Below are 27,772 nucleotides of genomic sequence, written 5' to 3' on the forward strand. Positions count from 1 at the left end.
GGGGGGGATCTCCCGCCTTCTTCCCGCCGCTCCCCGTCGGCACGGGGGGGCAGGGCTGTACCACGTGTGCGGCGCCCCCCGCGGCGGCGGCCGTTGAGGGAACCCCGAAGGGAATCGACAAGCGCGGGAGCGGCGGCGGCCGAGGATGCCGAGCTGCGATCTGGGCTGCCGGGAGCAGGGCTCCATCTGGCACCGCAAACCCAGCCCGGCGGCACGGGGCGGGTAACGGCGGGGCGGGGAGAGGCCGAGGGCACGGAGGAAAATGAGCGGAGGGTGTTTGTCGGGCAGCGCTTGGCTGAACGTGAGCCAGCGCTGCGCCCGGGTGGCCGAGGAGGCACATGGCGCTCTGCCTGGTGTCAGCGGTTGTGCGGCCAGCAGGAGCGGGAGCTGATCGTCCTCTGTACTCAGCTCTGGTAACGCTGCACCCTCGAGAAGGGCAGCGAAGCTGTGAGGGGTCTGGAGCACAAATCTTACGGGGAGCGGCTGAGGGAACTGGAGTTGTTGAGTAGAAGAGGAGGCTCAGGGGAGACCTTATTGCTCTCTGTAACTACCTGAAAGGAGGCTGTGCTGAGGTGGGCGTCGGCCTGTGTTCCCAGGTAACAGCGATAGGATGAGGGGGAATGGCCTGAAGTTGTGCCAGGGGAGGTTCAGGTCGGATGTTAAGAAAAAATTCTTTTCAGTAAGAGTTGTGAGGCTGCCCAGGGAGGCGGTGGAGTCACTGTGCCTGCAGGTGTTCCGTAGGCATGGAGGTGTGGCACTGAGGGACGTGGTTCAGTGAGCAGTGCAGGTGTGTCACGGAGTTAACTAGATCAATCTATGCCCGTGACAGGGGGCAGTAGGCCCCTGCCCCCTCAGCCCCCTGGCCCCACAAAATGGGAAGGAAGGAAGGAAAAAAAACAGTGGCAACAATCTGTGGAGGAAAACTTATTTTACTGTGATATCGGAATGCAATATAACACAATATAATACAATCTAATTGAAATTGAGACTAATAAATAAGATAGGCGAGAGAGTTCCTGAGACCGAGTCAAACCTGAAAAGCTTGGAACAGCTACGAAAGCACCCTCCAGCACCCACTGCCAGGCAGTGAGAGACCGCCCCACCCAGAAGGGTCAGATCCCGTGACTTTTGTAAGGTATAGGGACAGGTACCTGGAATTGGAGCATTAACACTTTAATTCCAGTACATGATGTTTTGATGTGGAATACTGAAAACCAAAAACCATAAAACTATGACAAGGTGATAGGGGGACAGTAGGACTAGATGATCTTAGTGGTCCTTCCCGGCCGTAACGACTGCAGCATTGCAGTAGTTTTGAGCTTGTGGATGTCAAACATGTCTTGATCAAGTTTTCCTTTTTTTCTTTTTTTCATTTTTTTTCCCTCTCCATTAAGAAGATACCGTGGCCAAATTCCCACAAGAGTTTAACTAAAATATTTGATTAGGATATGCCAGAAGAACGCTGTCTGGTCCAAGGGAAAGAGCAGTAAGAATGCTGCTTTTGAGTGCCTACATGGTGTTTGCCACAGGGAATCTGGGTGCATCCCCACTGAATTAGTTCAGTGCCAAGGGAGCAGCGTTGAGGAAGTGCTGGGAGGTACTGGCACTACACCAATGGTACTCCCACTTCAGGCTACTTTTAGAACCACAGGTCACATTATGTTTTATTGATGTTAACGGTACTAACATCACAAACTTGTAATGACAATTTGAACAGCTAGTTTGCTTTTCATTTTTATGGCCTTTCCCTCTTCTCCCAGAAAGGAATGGGTGTAGCAGGACAAAGTGCTATTAGTTTTATCTCTGCTTTGCAGTAATAGCTGTATGGCCATACAGATGTGCATTTGCACTTGGTGTGCACACCGGTACCTGCATACAGGTAGTGGTTATAGTGCTCTCCTGGCATTCGGTGGCTCAGAGGTATCCCTGTCTTACATGAGCAAGGTCACAGTATCCAATATTCTATACAGTTTTAGTTACTTAATCTGACTCTGCATTTTCATCCAGATGATTGTATCCAGAAAATAACTGGTTTGCTCAGCAATATCCAAGAAATCTCAGAGCAGCAGATTTCCCAAACCTTAGTGTGCTGCTTCCTCTTACAGCTTTTGCTGCACGAGGGCTTCAGTTCTGCATCTGGCTTTATTTTGTGTCAACAGCATGATAGAATGTGAAAAAGCAGAAACTTTTGTTCCATAATATCTCAGATGAACAGTGATAAAATGGACTGCTTCATGCTTTTGAAGGCTGGAAGGAAGTAAGGTTAATATGGAATTCCCTACCTCCCAACCTCCCTGCATCTAGATTTTCAGATAGTGTGGCTGATGATAAGCCAGCACACAAGTTAGTGTCACACAATGATATAAACGAAAATCAGGTAGCTAGGAGCCACGTAACAGGACTATGAGTGGTGAAATTCCTCTTGCCTGCTTTACTCTCTAACATTTTTTCAACATAGAAAGTGATTTTCTTTGTTTAGTATATATTTTTTTATATTACAAAGACGTATTTTTCATCGAAGATTCCTCAAAGAGCACTATGAATGGTTAGAATAGTAAAACAGTAATCTAGCGAGATTTTAATCTTAGGTCTTGGAAAAATAGATGGTCATAAAACAACTCAAAACAATTGTTTTGTCTGCTTTCTCCACAGAGTTATAGCAAACATAATTCATAGTGCCACAGGATATCATTCCAAGGCGATACATTTTCTGAATGTGGCTTTTGACAGTTCTGGAGATTCTCTGCTTGCTGGAGACCAGCAAGGAAATATATACGTTTTTGACCTGAATGGAAACAGGTAAGAATATTTATATAATGCCATTTTAACTGTCCTGATACCTGCAACATTCAGGGGTATGGAAGTTACCTGTCACTGTGCCATGGGTTTTTAACCATTAGCTTTCCATGACTGTGCAGCTGGATGGTGGTTTTCTCAGAGCTGAAGCTGCAAGCCACTATTTCATGTAGGTTCCCTGTGTACTATTGTATTAGTTTAGCTGCTGCAAAGGATAAGAACTTTGTAACTAAAATGAACAAACAGCAATTTCATAGAACTTCAGTGATGGAAAACTACCAAAGGAGTTGTGCTATCAATTAATAATACAAGCAAGGAATTACAACAACCTAGTATTGTCATTTACAGAAATACATTCATATCTTTTCAAGTGTGTGCTTTCAAGTTAGCACTGCTACTTACACGTAGTATAAGAAGATATGATTTCTTTCCTCTCTTCTTTTGAGTTCATTTTTCTCTGAGTGCAATATATATTGAAACTGATTAGGGTAATTCCTCACTTGGCATTATGAGCCAAAGCTTCCTAACACAATGAGAACATTTATTTTCAAATAGGTTCAAGCTTGTTCAGCGAACAATGCAGGCTTGCACTGCTTTGGCATTTAATCTTTGCAGAAAGACAGAATTCCTGGTGGCTTTGGCTGATTATTCTGTGAAGTGCTTTGATACAGGTAAGGAGAAATTTAAAGCCTTAATACGTGGATTGTTACTATCTCATTTTAATTTTGATTTTAGTATGACAGTTTGCAACTGAACCAGTTTTAAACTATTTTTGCAGTAATACATGTCAACTAATTGACTGTACACACTGAAATAACTGTCAGTTGTTTTGAGAATGCTGGTAAATCTGTATCCTTATTCAGAAACAGTGTTTAAATATTAATTTTAGAAACCAGCTGTGTGCCTCTGACTTGATTACATGGGGAAGTGCATTGACAATTTTTTTTAAAGTAACCAATAAAAAATTCCAGGTGTAGTGTCTTGAAGAAAGCTCTGGTGAGGCCTCAGCTCTGGTGAGGCCGCACCTTGAGTATTGTGTCCAGTTCTGGGCCCCTCACTGCAAGAAAGACATTGAGGCCCTGGAGCGTGTTCAAAGAAGGGCAACAAAGCTGGTGAGGGGTCTGGAGCACAGGCCTTATGAGGAGCGGCTGAGGGAGCTGGGATTGTTCAGTCTGGAGAAGAGGAGGCTCAGGGGAGACCTTATTGCTCTCTATAACTACCTGAAGGGAGGTTGTAGCGAGCTGGGGGTCGGCCTCTTCTCTCGTGTAACTGGTGATAGGACTAGAGGGAATGGTTTCAAGCTTCGCCAGGGAAGATTCAGGCTGGATATTAGGAAATACTACTTCTCTGAAAGGGTGGTCAGGCACTGGAATGGGCTGCCCAGGGAGGTGGTGGAGTCACCGACCCTGGAGGTGTTCAAAGAACGTTTGGATGTTGTGTTGAGGGATATGGTTTAATGAGAACCATTGGTGACAGGTGGATGGTTGGACTGGATGATCTTATAGGTCTTTTCCAACCTTAGTGATTCTGTGATTCTGTGATTCTGTGATTCTGTGATTCTTGCATTATATGGGCTTACATCTCTTTAAAAAGCCTTAGGAGTCACTTGCCTGCAATTAGAAGATCTGAGTATGATATTATCGGTGCAGTTTTTAAAGTAACAATGTTGCCCAAAATAAAGGAAGAGAAGAAACATAAGGTCTGAAATCCTCTGTGATTTTTCTTCAACAACAGTAAGGACAAACTTAGCTTTGATTTAGAGAAATCTTACTTACTTAGGGAAATCCTTAGCAGGAAGTTTTTCACACAGAGGGTGGTGGCGCACTGGAACAGATTGCCCAAGGAGGCTGTGGATGCCCCATCCCTGGAGGCATTCAAGGCCAGGCTGGATGTGGCTCTGGGCAGTCTGGTCTGGTGGTTGGCGACCCTGCACATAGCAGGGGGGTTGAAACTTAGATGGTCATTGTAGTCCTTTTCAACCCAGGCCATTCTGTGATTCTGTGATTCATTCTGTGATTCTATGATCTCACAGTTCCTGCATTTTGAGATAATGCTGTTTCCAGATGCCAAATCACACTGAAAAATGTCTTTGAGTATAGATGTCCTTCCCATAGGTCAGGATGGATGGACTATCCTTAACAAAGTATTAGATAATAGTGAGGGCCATCCCCTAATTTAGAAGCCATTCTCTGTAATCCCATGGTATCCTCTCATCTGGCAAAGGCTTGAAACACTCAAATGTCTGTAAGCACAGCAGAAAGTTTGACTGTTAGTCTTTGCGAGCTGCTTTATAGCCATTTCCCATTTTTGGTGCCATAGCAGTCAATCAGCTGGAGCAACCCCATGGACAGTCAGGTAAAACAGCTGATGTAAGTAGTCTTGCCACAAATAGGGTTAGTTGCTGAGGAAAGATTAGTGGTCATGCATTCACAAGTGAGAAATAGTGTAGTCAGAGGTACTATTTCCTGGGTATGTATTACACAGCATAAAAATGCTTTGGACTCTAAAACAGTTAATGAGGTGTTGCTTTCTGACTGTGCTTTCCTGTAGTCATAGCCCACTGTCATTAAACCTTTCTTCCTTGCACCTGTAAATAGCTGCCTAATCACTCATACAAACTGTCCACAAGTTAAAACAAGTGGAGAACACTAAGCAGAACATTCAGTCTCAACTACTTGATATTTCTGCTGATGTTCACATCAAATAATCGGCCCACAAGGCATGCTTACTTTATTTGATTGCAGTGTTCATGACTTCTTAAGATTGATTCTTGGGCTAAATTAAACAAGTCTGTGCAAGTTGGATTTCTCTGGAGAACTGAGAATAAAACCTGTCACTTAGAGATGAGAAGGTTGTTTCTCTATGGTATAAAAAATGAAGACTTTGTTTCTTGTTTGTTGGATTGCAATGGTAAATGGCCATATATCAGGTATGCTTAAAAGTCACTTTTACAGCATTGTGCTGTACGAAGTGTAAAGTGGTATGAAAAGTAAAGTAGTAGTCATTGCCTTTTGAATGATTTTCATATTCTTTTCTTCTTTCTTTTCATCCTGCAGAAACTAAGGAACTCGTTAGTTGGATGAGAGGCCACAATTCTTCGGTGTCTTCCATCTCTGTCCATGGCTCAGGCAGATATGCCATCACCACGTCCACTGATACAGCACAGCTGTGGGACTTGGACACCTTTCAAAGAAAAAGAAAACTTAATGTTCGTCAGTCTGTGGGTATACAGCAGGTGAGTAAAGAGCAATTGCTAAAGGATAAAAAAAAACGTACCTCAGGTGGAGTAACACCACACATTAAAAGCACAGTGCTTGAAGACAGGGAAGATATATGAGGAGCAGCTGAAGTCATTGAGTTTGTTCAGCCCAGAACAGAGGAGCTGAGGGGAGGTGTCATGGCAGCTGCAGCTCCTCATGAGGGGAATGGAGGGGCAGCGCTGAGCTCTGCTCTGTGACAGCAGCAAGTCAGGAGGGAATGGCATGGAGCTGTGTCAGCAGAGGGGCAGCTGGGGGTTAGGGACAGGGTCTGCACCAGAGAGTTGTCAAGCATGGAACAGCCTCCCCAAGGCAGTAGTCGTGACTCTGAGCTGCCAGAGTTCAAGAAGTGATTAGACAATGCTCTCAGCCACAGGGTTTGTATTTTGGATGGTCCTGTACGGTGCCAGGAGTCAGACTCAATGATCCTTATGGGTCCCCTCCAACTCAGAATATTATGTAATTCTATGATATTTTGAAAAATGCAGCTAAATCTTTTCTGTGTACTTTTGGCTAATTTCCGTTCTCCTGTCTTATCAGCCAGACCTCTAGGCAGTCAGTAGTTACAAAGATCTGCTGGAAGCATTTAAGGTGTCTTCACTTTTAGAGGTACTGCATATTTGGTTGGATATGACCTCAGTCAACTCAGACTAACCTGAATTAATTTGTGATTCTAAGAGTGTTGTTCAAAAAACAGGTTTGAGGTGATAATTCTAACTTGAACAGTCACCACTTGGCCTGTTCAGCTACTTATTCCAGACCTTCTCTTCTTCCTATGCACAAAGCAAGGAATGTGGGTGCAAATAAAGCTGAAAAGTAATGCAGCAAAAAAAAAAAGCTGCATTTTAGTCTCTTGGTTTCTTTGTTTTGGTTTGCTGCACAGACATTTATACTGGAAGAGCTCAGGGGACAAGAAAGAGTCGCTTTGTATCAGGGAGTGATATTAATAGGCTTACTGTAGCAATATGCTGCTTTAAATAGGTGTGCTTACACCACCAAATGTCAAACGTAAGCATAAATACTACAGTAAGTACCACAGCAGTACCAGATCATTGCCTACACACGTGCTGCTCTACAATATAGTCTTAACAAATACCACTTCAAACCAACTTTCTCATCAAGTTGGTCACTAAAAAACTACGCTGATTTTGCAGAGGACAAGGATATTCTTTTGAGTACTTTCATTGTGTTGTTAGTCAGGCAGAAATTTTGTTAACCTGCAATGCCACCTAGCAATTACTGTGGGAAATTGGGTATACATTTTTTTGTTGCTTTATTAAAACTGTTGTGTAGTATAGAATCATAGGATCACAGAATCATAGAATGGCCTGGGTTGGAAGGCACCTCAAGGATCATCAAGCTCCAATCCCCCTGCTGCAGGCAGGGCCACCAGCATCCACATTTAATACTAGATCAGGCTGCCCAGGGCCCCATCCAGCCTGGCCTTGAACACCACAACCTCTCTGGGAAGCCTGTTCCAGCACCTCACCACTCTCATAGTAAAGAACTTCCTCCTGACGTCCTAAATCTTCCCTCCCTCAAAACTTAAAAACTTTTCCCTTGTCCTGCTGTTATCTACCCTTTCAAAGAGTTGAAAAACACATTGCTAAAATAATTATCATGTCTTCCATTCAAAGGAGATATTTCTTTAGTTGATGTGACTTTTGTTATTGCAGCATTTCAATACTTACAGGATGCTTATAAGAAAGATGGAAGGAGACTTCTGTAGTGATAGCATGAGAGGTAGTGGTTTTACACTGTAAGATGACAGAGTTAGTTTAGATATAAAGAAGAAATTCTTCACTCTGAGGTTGGTGAGGCCCTGGAACAGGTTGAATGGGACTTTGAGCAACCTGCTGTAGTGGAAGGTGTCCCTGCCCATGGCAGCGGGTTGAAAATAGATTATCTTAAAAGTCCCTTCCAACCCAAACCATTCTATTCTATGATTTTTCTGCTGCTCAGTATCTTCCTTGAGACTAAGCATAGAAACTTCTTGTTGATGAATGACCCGTGGAATTTGGTAGGGTCAGGAGTAACAGTATGGAAACAAACTTTTAAGTCCAAGCATTACTGACTATCACTGAGGGAATAAATGAAGAATTTGGGAATTAAGAACCTGCAATTTTCTTTTGGCTCTACCATTTCTAACATGACGATGCAAATAATCCATTTTATCTGATTTTGTTTTGCAATGTTTAGAACAGAGATAATGATGTTTGCTCCCATGCCACAATTCAAAATATACAGATAAGCACTTGATTAAGGATCAGATTTATTATTAGATACAACCATGACACATACTGTCCAAAGTTGGATTCCTACTTGCTATTTCAGTCTTTGTGTTACTTTCACGCTGATCTGCAGTGTATTTTGTGGTGCCTCTTTAATTTGAGCCCAGTTTGCAGTCAAAACACACCCTCAGTTCAGTTGGTATGAGACAAAGCTTATTTAATATGACAGAGGCTGAGTTGCATAGTGTTAAGAACAGCAGTTGAAAAAAAAAAGACAAATAATAAAGAAGAGCTAAAGAAAAGACGCCTGTAATGACAATTTTCAAAGCATTGCTGTTTATTCAACAGCTGCTTGTGACCAGCTTGTGGTATTTTTCTAGGACAAAGCAGAAAATGAGGAACTGGTCCAGTTTGCCAGAACTTAAATAGAAACTTGAAGCTTTTCTTGGGCTACATTTGCTGTTGCAAGGACCCACAGACTTTTATAATTGGAAGTAAGAAAGGGTGGAAATCTTGTTGCTTCCGTTTATCCATCTGCACGATAGGCATCAGTTTGTCTTCAGATTTTTTGTTTAGGCTTCCTCAGTCTCAAAGGTAGGACGTGCAGGTCAGTCTGTTTAAACATGAATGTGGTAGGTGAGGTGACTTTTGCCCTATGGGCAACTTTTGTTCACTGTCAAGTGACTAATTTGGGCTGGACATCTAACTTTAAGTCACTAACACACAGCATGATGAATCCCATCCCATGTGTCCAAATGTCAGGGTCCAAAGAAACCATTCAGACCAAAACTCTGAACTTTGGTACTGACTGCAGATCTCAGCCACTGAGTCATTCGGGTCCCTCAGTGCTCTAATAGCAGAAAACATTTTGAATTTAACCTTCAAAATTACATTTATAGGGCACTGTCAGAAGCTACCTGTGCTGCTACCAAAGTAGAACCTCTGATCTAGACCAGAGATTTATCATTAAGCAAAAATGTATCTGATAAGACCCATACATTTAAAAAAAATTGTTTTTATTTTTCTTTATTAAAAAGGAATTGCATATAAATGGTAAATATGTTTGGCAGAATTGAACAAAAAAGTACAAGTTCAGTTTCATTTTCTTTTATGACAAACTGCCTTTCGTAGTTGCAGAATAAACTGCTAAACTTTGTACAGCATTTCTTACATTTAGTAGTTCTGTGCAAAACTGAGGAGCTTAAGCCTAAGGATAAGTGCCTCACAGGGTGCATTTGCAGGTTGTTGAAAGCAGAGGTGAGTTTGTAAAAGATGCAGCAAGCTATTCAAAACCCTCCTGTGTTCAGTGAGCAGTTCTGGCTCCTGGCTCCCATGCTTTCCTGCACCTGGGTGCATTTTCCCAGCACTGCTGTTATGTCCTCTCTGACAATCATCAGAACTCTCCAGAAGAGGGAGGAACAGTTTTGAAAATAACCCAGATAAACTTCCGTATCATTTCAGTGAGTTAAATTGGCTGTAGTGAGAGGCCCAAAACTGAACACAGCATTCAAGGTGTAGCCTCACCAGTGTTGAGTACACTGATAGAAGCCAGGATGCTGTTGGCCTTCTTGGCCACCTGGGCACACTGCTGGCTCACGTTCAGCCAGCTGCCAGCCTTTTCTGCCATGCAGCTCTCCAGCCACTCTGCCCCAAGCCTGTAGCATTGCATGGAGTTGTTGTGACCAAAGTGCAGGACCCAGCACTTGGTCTTGTTGAAGCTCATACCATTGGCCTCAGCCAGTCTATCCAGATCCCTGTGTTGGGCCTTCCTCAAGCAGATCACCTTCCCATCTGCAAACTCACTGAGGGTGTTCTCAGTCCTCTCATCCAGGTGATATTAAACAGGACTGGCCCCAGTACTGACTCCTGGGGAACACCATTCATGACCAGTCACCATCTGGATTTACCTCCGTTCACCTCCACAACTCCGTGCACCATCAGGATTGAAGCCTTGCATTGCGACTTCATTACACAGTTACAGAGATAGTTATACTGTCATGGTTTCTTGCTGTATTTTATTCTGCCATTCACTTTAAACCAGTTTAAAGGTTACATCCTTGGTGACATCATTCCACTTTTATTTTTTCATATTCTTTCAGGTTTTTTTTCTTCCATTGAGTAACACCATCCTCAGCTGTTTCAAAGATAATTCTGTTTTTGCATGGGAATTTGATACTCTTCACTGTAAATATCAGTTGCCAACTGCAGTAGAAGGTTCTGCATTACATTACAAGGTCTTTGCAGTTACCAGGTAAGTTGCTATTTTAAACATTCCAAAGGCAGACTACAAAATCTGTAATTTTAAAACAGGTTTGCTTTTCTTTTATGCAATGTTTTATGGAAGTATTGAACTGTATGCAATGATAAACATTTGAAATCTGCTATGACTGATCCTTGCAGCAAGGCACCATAGCAGTGTTTATTACAGTCCCATAGCAGTTGAAATAAAGTTGATTTAATGACCAGTAAAATAAAGTTTAAGCTATCCATTACAAAAGAAATGTTATTATTTAGAAGCTGTTTTGTACTTTCAGGAGAGTATGACAGGAATAATGTCAGATTCCAAGGTGATATGAGGGCATAGCAGGAAATGTATGATCTCTTTCTTTGTAGCTTAAACTATAATATTCTGATGGAAACTTTGCTTCATCTGTGACCCAGAGATGGCCGGATTTTTGTAGCTGGTGGAAAATCAAATCATCTTCATTTATGGTGTTTAGAATCAAAGCAGTTGGTAAGAATAATCCAGATGCCTACAGAAGTACGAGCTGTCCGTCACCTGGAATTCCTCCCTGACAGTTTTGATGGGGGTTCCAATCAGGTCAGTTACTTATAAACTTGAGAATGGATGTTTGATTACTTGATTCAACACGTGTATTTTAGGGGCTTTTTGAGGACAGTGGGGAGGTGGGCCCCTGCCATGCCAAAGGAAAGATGCTGTGCTAAGTATTTGTTCAATTGCTCCTCTAGCTTATGGCATTTCTTAATTTGGTATTCCTCTTCATTTGACGTTGACAGCATTATTGATTAATTGTTTTGACTTACAGGTCCTTGGAGTGTTAAGTCAAGATAATATTATGAGATTTATCAGTATAGAAACATACAAACTTCTTTTTGTCGTTGGGAGTCATGAAGAAGGAATTAGTACAGCAGCAATTAGCCCCAATGGACGGTATATTGCATCAGTAATGGAAAATGGTAGCCTTAATTTATACAGTGTCCAAGCTTTGACTCAGGAGGTAAATAAGGTACAGTGTTTTATATTTCTTATAATTGCAGTAGATCCCATTAAGGATGACACCTGTCCACATAACTTTTGTATCAGCAGTAGTTTGCTGACATGTCATTGGCTTAGAAGTGTAGGAGTGCCATACTTAACCCTACAAAAACAGAAAAAGTGGTTTGCTGAGTTACCTTCATTTCTATTCCAGCCTGTCAGGTAATGCAGTATTTTTAAAGTGTATCACTGGTTTTGGTTTTGGGAGGAAGGGAAGATGTTACTTCTTTCTGCAGCAATTAATGGGGACTGATTTTACTTTGTAATGACATTTTAGGAGAGATGGAAACAGCACAACGGTGTGCTGCTTGTGTTCCATTTCCTACCAAGAAATGTTTTGCAAGTAATGCTCTCTTAAACTGCAGGCATGGATGGTTCTTGCTGTGTTACTCGATCCCGGCATCCATCATTATGGCACAATCATACTCTCAGTCCTTCCTAAATAATAAACCAGTTCTTATTTTATTAAAGTAATTTATTAATGGGAGTCAGGTTTCTAAATCCAGAATTCCACATATCTTTAATCACTGTGTCTCTGAAGTAAACAGTAACCAGCTTCGGATAATGAAGGAGTTGGAGCTGAGGAAGGATGTGTAAAGATGTCACATATACATTCCATTTGCACTTTTGCTGCCAGGTTGACATGAACTGGGATATCCACTTTGTTCCTTGCTTTCCCAGTCTCTAAAATTGAATTAATACCTACCTAACACTGAAGATTAATTAAGGTTTGTAAAAGTCTTTTGTGTTCTTTCTAATAGGTGCTATGGAAATGCAAAGTCTTTTAGTAACATTGAGAAACATCCTAAAATAAATAACCTGAACACTACATGATACACATTTATACTATATCTCAATTATATTTCAGTGTTTGCTAAACAAGGAAATAACAGTGGTGTCTGAGTAGATGTTTGGAAGCTGTGTATACATTCTCACAGTCTTTCTATTTATTACAGTAATTTAATTCACTGCCACATATATTTAGGAGTATACAGAACATATGTATTTGTTTCTGTTATAAATATCTCTCTGTTCTTTGTACTATGGCCTTCAAGCTCAAGGATATTGCATATAAAATAGACATCAAATTATAGCATTATTTATTCTGTCTTACAAGATGTTAACTGAGTCATTTTCACTTTAATATTAGCCTCCACCTCCACTGTTCAAAGTAGTAGAAGATTGGCCCAAGTGCAAGTCAGATGCAAACAAGCTGACAACAAAAGTGACTTCAGGAAGGTCAGAGCAGCCTTGGAAATCCAAAGGAAGCAAAATTCAAACCAGATTGCTGAAAGTGCAAATAAATACACCACTTGAAAATAAAGAGGTAGGAAGAAGTTGCAAATACTTTGTTCTCCAGTCTGCATTTAAGGCTCTTCAGGAAAAAGAAAAAAAAAGTTTGAAGAATAAGTTCAGGCACTGATTCACTTGAATATGTGAGCAGAGTTAAAGGAGTTTTAACACCACTTCTCCTTTCTGTTCTGTCCATAACTCCTGTGTTATGTGATGCAACCCGAGCTACCATTGCTCCAGTCAGGTTTGGGCACCCTGAAGTTGTTCAACTTGTGACACATTTGGATATTCGCTAAATCGAATCTGCTTCCCTGCTAGCAAACTGTGCTTCTGAAATATCTGCCTAGAAGCTACTTTGTTTTCCTTAATCATTTAGAAGATGTATTACTGTTATGTGTCTTTTCCTTATTGTGCTGCCTTCTTTTCATGTCTCTGTCTCGAGTCTCGTGTATATATATACATATATCAGAATATATATATATACACATACTTTTTTTTTCTCCTGTAATACTCATCACAATGTAATCTGTTACTTCTGTCATTATGCCTTATGTTTGATTGTATCAATCATTTAACTATATATAGTTTATAGTCAGTCAGGGTCTGATTTGAAATCAGTGGCAGCTGTTCTTGACTTAAGCAGATGAGTGATCTCTGTCGTTGAAATACTTAGTATAATATAGCTGTACCCACTGCATATATTTTTAAGGTGTGCTAGGAATTTCAGTATTTAGCTACTGCCATTGAATAGGGTGCAAAGAAAGAGCCAATGAGTGAGGAATCCTCACATTTACTGCTGGTTTCCTGTTTTGTAGAATGAATTGCCAGGTGGATTAAACAAGAAACGCTTACAGGCCTTATTGAAAGGATATGGCGAGTATCCAGCAAAATACAGGTATGTTTGTATGCATGTTCATGCTTGCACAAAATCAGTTTGCTTGTGTCTAATGGCCCGTGAAAGAGAAGTTGCTTGACTAAGTCTGCTTTTTAATTGCAGGATGTTTGTTTGGCGTTCCTTATTACAACTTCCTGAAAACCACTTAGCCTTCAGTAGCCTGATAGATAAGGGTACCCACAGCGCCTTTGTGAATATTCAGAATGAGTATCCCATCAAAAGCAGGAAACTGCTGAGAGTTTTACAGAGGTAAAACGTGCATTTACATTTATTTAAATATTATAGATTCATATTTTCATAGAATCACAGAATCATGGAATGGCCTGGATTGAAAAAGACCATAATGATCATCTAGCTTCAACCCCCCTGCTTTGTGCAGGGTTGCCATCCACCAGACCAGGCTGCCCAGAGTCACATCCAGCCATATATTCATAAGTGATCTAAAATGTATCCCATAGCTAGAATCAGCTAAAATGCAATAGTAGTGTCCTAATGCATTTTTGTTTTTATAACTGGTATAAGCCTGCATCTATTTGGAAGTTTACAGTCTTTCTAAGTGATAGTTTTAAAATGCACATTATACTTTTGTTCGATTTTGTACCGATGTTTTCTACACCTTTGCTTGCCTTTGTGTATAGGACCTTATCAGCTCTAGCTCACTGGTCTGCTATCTTTGGCGAGACACCTTATATTCCTTTGCTAGCATTTCCATTTGTAAAATTATTCCAGAACAACCAGCTGATCTGCTTTGAAGTTGTTGCTACAGTAGTAGGTAAGCAATGATTTTCAGAAGTCAAATATGCAGCAACATGTTTAAGCTTTCCTACATAAAAAAGCTTTTCCTGATGAAATAAATGAGGTGGTTTCCTAAGAGCTCACCAGACTCACTTTTAAAGGTATTGCCAGGAATTAATATGTAGCAACTGTATGCCGAAGTCCAAAATTTGTTTTTAAATCAAAACAAGATACTAGATCTCCTTCTGCAGTGTTTATAGCAAAAACTAGCAATTTTGTACTATTTGCAAAGCCTCAGTAAGAACAAGTACATCTAGCATAATGGTATCATACTGAATAGCTAGAATCTGTATCTCAGACATGGGAAAAGTACTCAAACCCAGCTCTGCTCCAGTCAAAAGGGAATGATCTCTCATAAAGTTTTACTGTGTTTAGCTGTCTTAAACACATGGTAACTCAAAATTAGACATTTGGCTGAAAGCTCACTACGGCTGTTTTCTGAAGAAACACACTAAATTAAAGTGCACTACCCTTAAATTATTTGTTGCAGCTGTTGCTAAGTCTGCAGAAGATATGTGCTGCCAAGCTACATATCCATTTTGCAAACACATGCTGTTAGTGAATAAGTAGCCAACCTCACAGAAATTTTCCTGACTGTGTTCACAATTACTCGATTCAGGCTGCAGTTTTGTGAGACAAAAATACTGGTTGAAGCATTCCCACCTGCCTCCAACCACTTTGTCTCACAGCACACCAACTTTTTTATATTGTACCTTTGAGCCAGGTTAGTTCCCCAGTCTGGTTCACAGTGCACTGACCAAACACTCACACCAATGCAGTAGGAGGAGCAGTGAGCTGTGGGAATGGTTTCAGAATAAATGGTTGGAAAGAAGAGAGATAGGAATATCTCAAGTAGGCTTTGTTGCTTAAAATTTCCTCTTACATTTGCAGTCTTTATAATGAAACCTTAAAGTTGCCAAGAGTCTATCACTCTGGATTACAGTGGATTATGTTTTGTTTTTCTTTTTAGTTAATTTTTGTCAGCACTGGTTTGAATATTTTCCCAATCCTCCGGTTAATATCCTTAGTATGATGGAAAATATTTTAGCACATCATGACAAAGAACTCCTTCAGCATTTAATAAAATACAATGTGACTTCACAGGTAATGTCCTATATGAAGTGTCAGTACTGGGAATAATAGTGTACTAGTGATTTATTTTGACATAAATCTGTTACGAGAGTTTTCAGTAGATAACACTGAATGATATAGAAGTGTGAAGACCATATCATTGTTTTCCTGAAGCTTTTCTTTTTGCATGGTCATAAATCTCATGTATTTCCTTCCCTTTCAGGTGCACACTGCTTGAAAATTTACTGGTCAAATTATAAGTGCATATTTACTTTTTTTTTTTTTAATTTGACATAGGTGTGGTGAATTTTGTAAATTAGTTTAAACCATAATATACATATTTAACATCAAGGATGATTTTAGCTTCACAAAGCTGAACAGAGTATTTAAACATTCAGAAATAAGAAAATGATGTTTGTCTCATATTACTTTTGAATGCTTACAGTGAGCAATAAAGCTTATATTTTAGTGTGGTTTCAGTTTCTTTCATAACTAAATAGATTTTTGGTATAAGGCAAGAATATTTCATATTTTTTCCTGTAAAATGAATGGTAGAATTCTGCTAATGGATTATCTTGTCACATTTCCCAAATGATGCAGGTTTATGCCTGGCCTCTTCTAGAAACCCTCTTCTCTGAGGTTCTAACAAGAGAAGAATGGCTCAAAGTCTTCGATAATATCTTCTCTAACCATCCCTCATACTTCCTAATGATTGTCGTTGCCTACATTATTTGTTCCAGAGCTCCTTTGCTTCTCTGTAATCAAAGTCAGGATTTTGAGGTAAACATCTGATTTTTTAAGTTGGTCATTTGAAAAGTGTGGCTACAGAATAGTGTAAAACACCATATCTGCTGTTGTCAAGTTTTGAAGGTGTTTCATTGCCATATTATTACATTACTGAACAGTCATCTAACACCTGACAAATGTACAATAAATGAATAAAAAGTTGAGCAATTTCCTGCAGTTTCATGTAGTAAGATCTCTAACAGCTTTCATATGCTTTCTAATGCCACTAAAAATTACTTAGTAAATGTCTGTGGTTCATCAGCCACAAAATAATTCTGCCTTTTATCTGAGGTTCTAATATTGACTTGTGTGTGTGGAAAAAAAAGGCAGTGATTCTGTGATGTTTCATTATTTTGCTTTCAGACTGCAAAATTAGGCAGTATTATTTGACATTCTCTGAAACTAAATTAAAATTTTCTCATGTTTAGCCTTAGAAGGCAGGAGGAGGATTTTTCATATGAAAACATCTCTGCAGACAAATGGTTTCACCCTGAAAATACACTTGTGAGCATTTTGACAGGAATCAGACCTTTCAAAAGCTGACTGAAAATTTCTTTTGGTGAAGACCTTTGAGAGGAAGAATAGTCCTGCTAGAAGAGGAACTTCCATGTTTCATGTGTAAACACTAAATGTTGAGTGAGGTTTACCCAGCAGAACGAACGTCTGTGTAGGCAGTATGACACTCTCACATCACACCCAGGTTCCCAGATGTCTTACACAACTGTTGTTGGAACAGAAGAAAAAGAACCCAATGACATTCTCAGAACTCAGATGAAGTTTGGCTCAAGTCACTTGAGCCCATGACATTTTACTAACTGATAGGGCTAACTAAATAATCTCTTGTTTTATTTATTTTTTTTTAACTTCTGGAATATAAAACTTGCTAATTTACTTAATTATTCCTACATAGGCGTATTAAAAACTTGCTTAATCTTTTGTAGAATGTAAATGGCAGCCTGTTTCTTACAGTATTTCTTTCATCATCGTAACAACCTGGACATTAACACTGTGATTAAACGAGCTTATCATCTTATGGAGACTACACCACCAGATATCCATCCACAACGTGTGCTTGATGACTTCATGCCACTTACGAAAGGACAGTACCCTGTATTTAATAAATATCCCAAGTTCATAGTGGATTATCAAACTCGGGAACGGGAGAGGATCAGACAGGATGAAATTGAATACTTAAGAGAGAGGTATTTTGGGGAAAGCTGAAGACAGGGTCAGACTGGGAGGGTCAAGTGGACACAGTTCAGTTTTTCTGTTAAAATGTGTGTGTTTGAGAACAAAGGCAATAATTTTTAAAAATGTGGTGAAGATGACTTTGAAGAACCTGTGAATAGTAACTAGGTTTGATGTGGTCTTTAAGTTAAATAGGCAGTCTTGTCTTAAACCAAATATGTTTATAAATTCACAGAAAATACTGGGCTGAAAGTCTTCAAAGTTGAAAGTTTAGAAGTCAGAGCCTAAATCTCCCTTAACCCTGTCACATCCAACTTTGCATAGGGCCAGGTGTTCCTTGCTCACCATTGAGTGAGAGCCATGATTACAAGAAACCTTTAGAAAACAGTTTTTTGTTAAGAATGTGAGGAAGAAAATGCTTGCGCTTAGTTGAAAAACCCTGCTGTCTGTGCAAGTCAGCTCTGCAACTCCCATGTATTTTATCAGTACATAAAGAGGGGTGCCATTCTCTCATGGCAGTACTTCAGTACTAATTTGCTAATACAGATATAAATTTCAAAGTAATCAAGTGATTTCTTGATATACGAACGCATGATCTCATTCCATTTAGGCAATTAATGCATGAATTAGAAGCTAAAGCACAGGAACGGAAAGCAGAAGATGAAGCCTTCTACCTAAAGCAGGAATTACTCCGAGAAGCTGAAGAACAAAGGCGAAAAATGGTACTGGAAGAAGAAGAAAAGCTGGCAGAACGGAGGCGGAGGTATTACAGTATAACAAACGTTAGGGACCTGGCTACAGTAACCTGCTGTTACATTTTTAACCATGAGTAAAGGATAAATGGTCACTAATTTCTATAAATTGTAGTGTGGGAGAGCAGTGTGATCTGGTAGGTCAGATTTTGGTGTGAGAATGAAGTGGTATGAATTGTATTGTTGCCTTGCCCAAGGGAACAGACCATATCAGAGGCCAATACACTTCATGTTTTTGTCTCAGCTCTGAGCCTTTTGTCTAGTCACTTCAGATTGTGAATGCTTTTGGACACCTAATTGTCATACTTGCACTGTGGACAGACTTACTCTGCAAATACAAGAGTAAGTTAGAGTATTGAGACTATTGATGATATACTGTACAGATTCTTATGTTTCTAGTGGAGCTAGAAAAAACGCTGCTTTATGTATAAGTTGCTGAGCAAAGAGTTGTAAGAGTACCAAAGTTAATCTGGTGGCTCAGACATTTTGCAGTTGTGAAGGCTTAAGAGAATTTTAGCACAGTTTATTAGATCAACTAAAAGTAATACTTCCCTTAAACTTCTGCAGCCTACAAATTAGGTTCTTATTCTAAGAAATGAGCAGTGAGATTTTCTTTGCAAACTAATTCTTGAGTTTGTGGTTTTGTTCCTTGAAAGGCTTTGATGTGTTGCAAATAAATTCAGGACTAATTTTGTGCTGAAAGAGGTACCAGGGCACTGACAATTATTCTAAGGAACAGTTTCCAGGTCTGGATCATTACAATACTAAACTAGTGCTTATTAAAGTACAACAGGAACAGAACACAGGGCTTCAAAGCATAATTGGGGGAGATTGCCATTAGAGGATGTCTGTGTGCCTCTGAATTTAATTTTGGCTTGTAAATGAAAACCGGGTAGTTTACAAGAATGAAAGTGACTGCCCTACCCTTTATGCATTAGAGATTAGCTCACAGAAACTGGTGAGTAACTGTCGTGTGAGCTTGTGCCCCTTTTTATTGATCTTTCATACATACAAGTTCTCTTGCTTTTGTTTATTTTGGCTTTGAAGACTAGCTGCTGTGAGAAGAGAACTGAAAGTAAAAGAGCTACAATTTCTAGATGCTTCAAGAAGGCGTTTTCTGAAATACCAGCAAGATCAGCGTCAGATGGAGCTGAAACGTCTTGATGATGACATTGCAAGAAAGGCTGAGTATTGCTCTAGCAGTTCTTTTCTTGAAGGTTTATTGGGAACAATAACCAAGAAAAAAATGCATAGCTAAAATGTACTGTGATTTGTGAGCCCAGGGGTGTGTTTAACATGAGGTAGATGACTTAAAGTGTAAATGCATAATTTAACAGTTTTATTTGGCACTTCCTATGTTCCTGTGTCTTGTTTTAACTGGCAGGATTCCTGGGAAAAGCCAAATATATCTCTATATTAACAGTGTTGAAAAATGTAATTAACTCCTTAAAGGACTCATCAATTATCAGTTGTCTGTGGGCTGTATATCCAGACTGCAAATTAACTCTGGAACAGCCTTTGGCCAGGTCTGCCTCTGCTCCTGCAGGCTTAGTAGCTCAAGGACCATACCGAGAGAGAGCGAAGCATGAGCTTTTGAATGTCATGGGCACAAATCTAATCTCTGCTGAGCTATTCTGTGCATCTCAGCAGCACACTTTGCAGAGTCAGGGCATTGTCAGACTCTTCTTTTTGCAGCTCAGCCCAGGTGGCCACTTGCATCTTTCTACTGTCCTCCTACAGCAGTTTGGGTTCAGAGACTATTTAATTGGTAGCTGTATCTTGCAGATTATTAGCATTAGCCTGACATTTTCCTAACATGTGACTGGATTCAAAATTATTCCTGTGCCTCTTGCTTTCACCTTGTCATGTACTTTCAATGTTCAGTATTTTCCACTGTTCATCATATGACAGAAAGTTAACTAGAACTTAGAAGTGGAATGTCGCTTCTGGTTTTGGACTTTCTTGCTTTTTTTTCTCCCTTGCTCCATTTTCACGTGTTTCTCTTCTCCTTAAGGCATCCATGAGAGAGCAAGAAACAGCTGCTACTCTTCAAGATATAGAAGTACGACAGATGGAACTTGAATCACAAAGACAGCTTTTTGAACAGGTAATTGCTAGGGAACTATACAGATGTTTATATTTAATGGTTCGTCCTATGCAGTTCTCAGATTTGGTTGTATTCATTCTATCAGACTATGTGAGAGAAAAGAAAGGCTTTTTTACTCTGATACCTTTTCTAGAATAAACCCTCAGTTAATTACAGATTGATGTAGTTGATGATAGAATGTCCCATTGCCAGCAGCATCAGTAAGCAAAACAGAATGGATGGTTTATGGGAAAGGTGCACCTCCTTTCTCAAATGCCCTACGTATAGTCCAGAAAGATCATTATTCAGTGTTAAAGGTTTTTATATTAATAAATATTGTTTAAATGTAAAATTAAATATGACTGAAAAGCCAGACTGCCAATCAAAGACATTAGTAATGTCCATTTTGACCAGAAATGGTAAGTTAAGTGTTTAGAAACCAGAGCTGCGTGTCCCCCACTTGCACACATGCACGTCTGGCTGGAAAGCAAGCACAAGTGGCCATCCAAAACTGCTAAACCTTATTCTGAAGCATGTGTCTCCTTATGTTTTACTTCTTAAAGCTTTTGGCTGTAGACTTTTTGTCATTCATGCTGAGCATAACTGGGCTAAATCTCTTCTAGCATTTATTTATTAAAAACAGCTGTCCTATGGCTACATAAAACAAACCAAGCTAAGATCACTTGTGTTCCAGTAAAGTCATCTGTTTAAAGGAGCTATTTCTGCAGTGACCATCCTCTTTAGTCTAGAAAGACTGCAATTATTTAACTAACCAAGGCTATATGTCTACCCACAAGAGCCTGTTTAGGCAGGCTTTCCCTGCCCATGCCCTGGACTGACCGTTTTACTACTGTCAGTGAGAGGCCATTTTCAGGGTTGGAAGGCCTGTTGAGAGGCATTGTATGTTAACTGTGCTTCTGTACCCAGCTGATACAGCCCAGCAGATTCCAGCAGGACTGGGAAGAGAATTATGCCTTCTTCAGAAAATAGCATAGATATGCCCTGATGAACATGAGGAAAAACTGTTGAGAATTAAAATTTCTATTTCCAGTGTGGATTCATACTGCTTTGCATTCAGTCTGCAGTTGTGTTTATTGTAAGTCTCAGTACCACAAAACTTGATTTATATTTGTGAAACATTTTGAGGTCTTGGCTAACATATGCCGTAAAAGTGGAGAATATTTTCATGATGAATCTAATTAATTTCAGTTGGAATTCTGTTTCTATGCCCCATTGTAATGCATGGGATGGAATTACATCAGAATAAAGCTGGAAGATCAGTCTGATGACTCAAGCTTAGCACAATTCCAAGTGGGTAAAGCAGCAGGGAATATCACTTTCTTGGACAGTTACAGTAGTTTATGCTATGCAGTGGAACGAGATGTATGGATATGTTCAAATAGTAGTTTAATTAAGCTTTAATAATTGTTAAAGAGAGAATCAAAATTATGGTTAGTAGCTTAGCAACAATAATTTATGCTTGTATGTTTGGCAGCGTCTTATCAAAGATCAAGAGACAATTACCCAGGAAATGAGAGAAGAGAGAGATGATAGACAAAGAAAGGCAGATCTTGAAGACCACATTGTTCAGAGATGGGTAGAAACGGATCGAGAAGAAAGACAGAAAGCTCTGATGGTAAGATGGTTGGATTTTCACATGGATTTTCACATGGGGGAGTCAGTTATGTTAACTGGTATACTGTTTAATAGTATTTGTTGCAATGAGCTAATACAACATGAAAATATTTCTAAAGAGATCTAGTTTTGAGATACCCATCTTAATAGATCAGGGTGACTTGTTTGAAGTTTTGAGGTTTTCAAAAATCTGCCTGAAGCATCCAAGCAGATATGCAATGCTGAAGTTCCCTGGGACCACCATATATTAATTTTTCTTTACTTTCCAGAACTTAAAAGGCATTTAAAACTCAGAAGTGCTCTTCAGAATAAGTTATTCTCCTATTAAGAAACATGTTTTATTTGTAATCATAATAAAACAAAAGGAAGCCGCAAAGGAACTTTCAGTTGATAGTACTTGGCATGAAATTCAAGAAGCTGTCTTTCTGATCACAGTAATAAATGTGTACAGCTTGACATTAAGAATTGTTCGGATTTTCAAGCTCAGAACTTGTAACTGCACAGTTGGAAAAATAGTTGCAGCTAACCCACTACCCATATGCTTGGCATCTGCATTTATATTTTGTCTAGAAATAAACATATGGGCCTGAATTTTTGTAAACAGCCTTCAATTCTTGGAAGCATATGGATGTGGGTGGAAGTATTGGCATTCAGGTATCAATCTCATGTTAAGTGCACCTGGAAGTCATATGAAATCCATGTTAAGAAAGCAAAATCCTCTAAATCATGGAGGGGGGTGTATGTCTCATTTAGAAGGCCCTCGGTGAAGGAAGGAATAACAAGGATGAAAAAGGAGCAGAAGACAGCCCTGACAGAAGAGACAGCCTGCTATAATGAATGGAGGGGTGGCACTGCAGGTGCAGACTCCTGCCAAGGATATCTAACAGCGATACCACAGGATACTTTAGTTTGACAGAAAAAGACCTTCCCTTATCTGTATGACTATATACTTGAAATAAAATAAATGGAGTCCTGTTAAGAAAAATATTTTGTTAGGTGGCTGAAGAAAATTTAGCCAAAGCAGAGCAGAATTGCATTGGCAACGAATGGAAGCTACAAGCATTGCATAAACTAAGGCACGATGATCAGGACCGTGAGAAGCGTTATGAAGAGATAGCCAAGCTCCTGCATGACAACAGGGTAAAAGAAGCCGAGCTGCTGAAAGCCATGAAGGAAGCAGAAGAAAAAAAGGTATCTGCATTCTTTCTTTTCCTAAGTGGGACTGGAAATAGTATAACTGGTTTTTGCCTATAACATAGAATAGCATAAAACAGGTAGAACAAGAAGAAATAGTTTAAGTAACTCCTTTCCTGTTTCCGTCTGAAATTCCTGGAAGCTCTAGAGCAAACTAGTGAGGATATTTTAGATTTAAGAGGTGTATTCCTAATTGTGTAAGTTTCTCTCATTTTTTCTCTACCAAACTCCAGGTGTTTGAAGGAGGAATGTTTCAAAAAATAAGCATACACTCAGTGTAATAATACACCTTTTGATTTAAAGAGGAAGTGTAGTCTGTAATAATCCAGGTGGTTTTACGTGTTTTTTTTTTCTTGTAATAAATCTGTTGAGGATGTACTCAATATCTCTGTTGCACAGTGGGAAGAAGTTACATGGAGAAAAGCACAACTGGAGGAAGAGCAGAAGGCAGCTGCTGCTGCAGATGAACACAGGAAGCAGTTTTTAGAAGATGAAATGAATGATGCATTAGAATTGGCTGAAAAGTTGCAAAGGGAGGATGGCTATTTTGGTGAGTATGTAGAATATGCAGTTTTCTCGGGTATCAGCAGACTGGATATTGGCATGAAGGTCTGGATTGATCAGCAGAAAACAAACAAAGTATCTAGCATTAAAGATAAATATAGGTTAAACTCCTTTTACATGAGTGTTTTTTGGCAGTATTCTTTCATGTAACCAATGTATAAAGCCATACTTGGATGGGAACCTCAATTGATATCCATCAGATGCAGCATTATAAATGATCCATAAGATTACTTTAATCTTACTGTATGGATGGGATTCTAAACTTTGTTACAGAATCACAGAATTGTAAGGGTTGGAAGGGACCTTTGGAGATCATCTAGTCCAATCCCCCTGCTAACGCAGGCTCCCTACAGTGGGTTACATGGGAAAGCATCCAGGTGAGTTTTGAATATCTCCAGAAAAGGAGACTCCACGGCCAGCGTTGAGGCACTGGAACAGGTTACCGACTGTTGTGGTTGATGTCTCATCCCTGGAGACTTTCAAGGTGAGGCTGGATAAGGGCCTTGGCTATCTGATCTAGCTGTGCATGTCCCTGTTCATTGCAGGGAAGCTGGACAGGATGGCTCTCAGAGGTCCCTTCCAACCCTAAGGTTTCTGTGGTTCCCTCTGGGCAGCTTGTTCCTGTGCTCTGTAACCCTCAAAGTAAAGAAGTTTTTCCATATATTCATGTGGAATTTCCAGTGTGGGCACTGTTGAAAAGAGTCTGGCCCCATCTACTTGACTTACAATATCTAAAGAGATATTTGTAAGCACTGATAAGATCCCTCCAATCAGTCTTCTTCATGCTGGACAGCCCCAGGTCTCTCAGCCTTCCTCATAAGGGAGATGCTCCAGGCCCCTCATCATCCCTGTGGCCCCCCACTGGACTCTCTCTAGAAGATCCCTGTTTTGGGATCTTCTGAGGAGTCCAGAGCTGGACACAGTACTCCAAATGTGGCCTCATCAGGGCAGCGTAGAAAGGGAAGAGAACCTCTCTTGATCTGCTGGCCATATGCCTTATTGCAACCTAGGATACTATTGACCTTCTTGGCTTCATGGGCACAGTGCTGGCCTTGTGCATCCCCAAAACTGAGGATATTCTTTTCTCTCAGTACATTATTTTGTATTTTTTGTAGAGCACATAGAAACAGAAAATTTAGGAAAGTTTGCATTGTTTTTTTAATCAATTTGGAAACCTCAACCTATAATACTCTATTCTACTAGAAGACACCTACACTTAGGCTTACCATGATTTTTAGAATAAGGGTGGTGAGGCACTGGAATGGTTGCCCAGAGGTTGCCCCATCCCTGGAGACATTGAAGGTTTGGCAGGACATGGCTCTGAACACCCTGATCGAGCTGTAGGTGTCCCTGCTCACTGCAGGGGAGTTGGACTGGATGCCTTTTAAAGGCCCTTTCCAACTCAAACAATTGTATGACTGTTATCCTTCTGAAATACTGCATTTGTGTAGTTTTGCCCCGTCTCCTCAAGACAAGCAGAAGATTAGTGACTGGTATTAAGATTAGTTGATTGGTGTTGCTTTCAGCAAGCTTTTTCAGACTTTGCCCTAATTTGTCTGATGGTTTTAATACAGAGTAATTAGCAACTGCAAGTTATTAAAATGATTGTCTCCTAAAACAGCAAATACAAGTAGCCATATTCCGCATGAATTCAGTGGCCCATTTGTCAGAAGATTAATTACATGGCAAGAAACACCACATATGGAACTGTAATTTGTTAAAATGAAAAGCAGTGACGCATGGCTTTGCTCCATAGACCAAAAAATGTCTTTAAATTCTGAACAAATTTTACTTGCCATTAGCTGGAGTAATTGTTCCAGTTTTGCTCCCGAAGAAAAACTGTTTTGCCTCAAGTGAGAAAAAATCACTAGAAATTTAAACATACACAACAATGCTTTCTCTGCATTTCCAACAGAGAGACTGCGTGATTTAAAGGCCAGACGTGCAGAGAGAGGGGTAGAATTCCAGCAGGTGCCAAAGTCTGGAAACATCTGCCTGAATGATTTATCTGCATCACCGTCATCATCACACAGTAAGATTCTAAGTTAGGGCCCTCCTTTTTTCTCACATTTAACTTGAAGAGCATTACTGGAACACCTTGCTGGGTGATTGAGTCATTTTTCATTGTGTTTAGTGGATAGTAAACCCGTTTATTGTTGTCTTATATTTCACACCTGAAAAACATAAAAAATGAATCACTACCAGGAATAGCTCAGGTAGGAAATGCCTGAAGTGTGTTGCATTATGAGACCAGTCATTTTAAGCCTCAACCTAGTTTAGTCCCATTCTGACCTGATCATTTTACCTGTATTTGCTCAGGCTTCATAATTATGTATGATTTGGGGATGTTGAGCATATGTAGAACCATCTTTCATGAAAATCCTGCAGAGAGTTACAGTTAAGAAGTAGTCTTCAGTAATCTACTCCAGGCTGTCCTAGCCATTGAAGGCACATTTTAAAATCCCTTGCATGTCACCTATATCACTCTGCATGCACTGGGAAACATGCCTTTGGAGCTGGCAGGGAACCCCAGCAACATCCGACCTTTCTGTAACAAAATATAACACCGCCATGGTACCACTGTGAAGGAGCTTAGGGATTGTAATAACATAGAGCAGATCTGTCCAGAGGATTTTTCCCAATAAGCATTTGTGGTATTTGTGGAAAACAGCTGCAATACTAAGCCTGAGTTTCTTCCATTTAAGCGTCTTTAGACAGAAGACAAGAGCTGGCACGCCAGGAGCAGGAGCTGATGGCAGAAGTCAGGCAGCTCAGGCAGAAGCTCACAGCACGGGCCCAAACCAGGCGTCCTCCAGCTCACATCTCGCCCACACGGTGGACAACCTGAGATGGTTTGCTCTGGACCTCAGCTGTACTTTCAGATTATCAGTCAAACCCCGAGTGTATGTGATGTGATTAAGGACCGATCAGAGATTGGTTATTATAAAGGCTTTTGGAAATATTTTTATATAAAAATAAAATTCTAGCTAGAAAAATGTGCAGCGTTTGTAACTTCATTGTTTTCTCCATAACTGTAATATTATTTTTACTTCTAAAATAAACTGACTTTTTACCACTAAGTTATAGCATATACATAGAGTATTTGTATGCTTTATTTGTTCCAGTCAAAGCCCCGACTTGAAGAACAGGAACTTGCTGGAACGGGCTGCCCAGAGAGGTTGTGGATGCCCCATCCCTGGAGGTGTTCAAGGCCGGGTTGAATGGGGCCCTGGGCAGCCTGGTCTAGTATTGAATGTGGAGGTTGGTGGCCATGCATGGGGAAGGGGGGGAGATTCATGATTCTTGAGGTCCCTTCCAGCTCTGGCCATTCTGTGTGAAGAAGCAAACCTCCATCAGAGTCAGATGCTGAAAGGAAGGTACAGGGAGGCTGTAGAACCTGAGCTGCAGGAGATGTATTTATATATATATATATATTAGCAACCAGGAGTTGGACTCAGTGATCCTTACGGGTCCCTTTCAACTCAGGATATTCTGTCATTCTGTAATGAGTAATACACGCACTGGTAAAGCTGAATGAAAAGGATGAGCATGGATGCTGCAGGCCTGGACAGCACGCGAGGCAGAGAGCAGCAGCCCCTTCGCCATCACATCACAGAAAGACCTAAGTGCACAGGGGCAGCTGTTCATCACGTTGGCCTCCACACTTAAGAAATCTTGGGATTTGCACGTGATTATTTCTATGTTTAAAAAAAAATAATAATTTTTTTGGCTAGCAGCTTGGGCCATATGTGTACAGTACACTTATGGTTTGTTAAGACGTTAGCACTGTGCAGGAGACAGAAGGTTTGCAGGGGGAAGCCGAGCCCAGCCATAGCTGGGTGCAGCTGGCGGTGCCTGCTGTTCCTCTGGTCAGACCGCACAGAGCGGCTGCTGCAGGAAATTCCTCTGAGTTCCCAGTGCCGACCTCTACTTTCTCTGCTCCCAAATGCTG

At 40.4% G+C, this 27,772-nt stretch overlaps 1 protein-coding gene across 5 annotated transcripts; it reads left to right on the plus strand.

Annotated features, from left to right (window-relative positions):
- Nucleotides 1-14: 14 nt before the first annotated feature.
- Nucleotides 15-26,888, plus strand: TBC1D31 (TBC1 domain family member 31). Of its 5 annotated transcripts, none has more exons than XM_031591181.2 (22): nt 27-222; nt 2,653-2,799; nt 3,352-3,467; nt 5,853-6,031; nt 10,384-10,535; nt 10,946-11,105; nt 11,332-11,532; nt 12,712-12,888; nt 13,670-13,749; nt 13,852-13,998; nt 14,388-14,521; nt 15,515-15,648; nt 16,216-16,395; nt 17,371-17,603; nt 18,200-18,352; nt 19,389-19,524; nt 20,356-20,448; nt 21,923-22,063; nt 23,059-23,253; nt 23,656-23,806; nt 25,736-25,852; nt 26,526-26,888. In XM_031591181.2, exons 1-22 carry the CDS (start codon nt 146-148, stop codon nt 26,666-26,668), a joined length of 3,246 nt encoding a protein of 1,081 aa, XP_031447041.2. In that variant the 5' UTR covers nt 27-145; the 3' UTR covers nt 26,669-26,888. The 5 variants fall into 5 exon arrangements, with proteins under 5 accessions (XP_089994089.1, XP_031447041.2, XP_089994086.1 ...); XM_090137960.1 differs by lacking the exon at nt 27-222 and adding an exon at nt 230-596; XM_090137961.1 differs by lacking the exons at nt 27-222; nt 2,653-2,799; nt 3,352-3,467 and adding an exon at nt 4,837-5,165.
- The last annotated feature ends 884 nt before the right edge of the window (nt 26,889-27,772 follow it).

This window comes from Phasianus colchicus, chromosome 3 (genome assembly GCF_987193195.1).
Source record: "Phasianus colchicus chromosome 3, bPhaCol1.hap1.1, whole genome shotgun sequence".
In the NCBI taxonomy this organism is placed as follows: domain Eukaryota; kingdom Metazoa; phylum Chordata; class Aves; order Galliformes; family Phasianidae; genus Phasianus; species Phasianus colchicus.

What these genes read in the sequence shown, in the direction of transcription:
- TBC1D31 (XM_031591181.2), top strand. Translation starts at nt 146, where the DNA reads ATGCCGAGCTGCGATCTGGGCTGCCGGGAGCAGGGCTCCATCTGGCAC. An exon ending in AGTCTGTGGGTATACAGCAG is followed by an intron (nt 6,032 to 10,383) that starts GTGAGTAAAGAG and finishes ATATTCTTTCAG; the next exon opens with GTTTTTTTTCTTCCATTGAG. An exon ending in AAAGACAGCTTTTTGAACAG is followed by an intron (nt 20,449 to 21,922) that starts GTAATTGCTAGG and finishes TATGTTTGGCAG; the next exon opens with CGTCTTATCAAAGATCAAGA.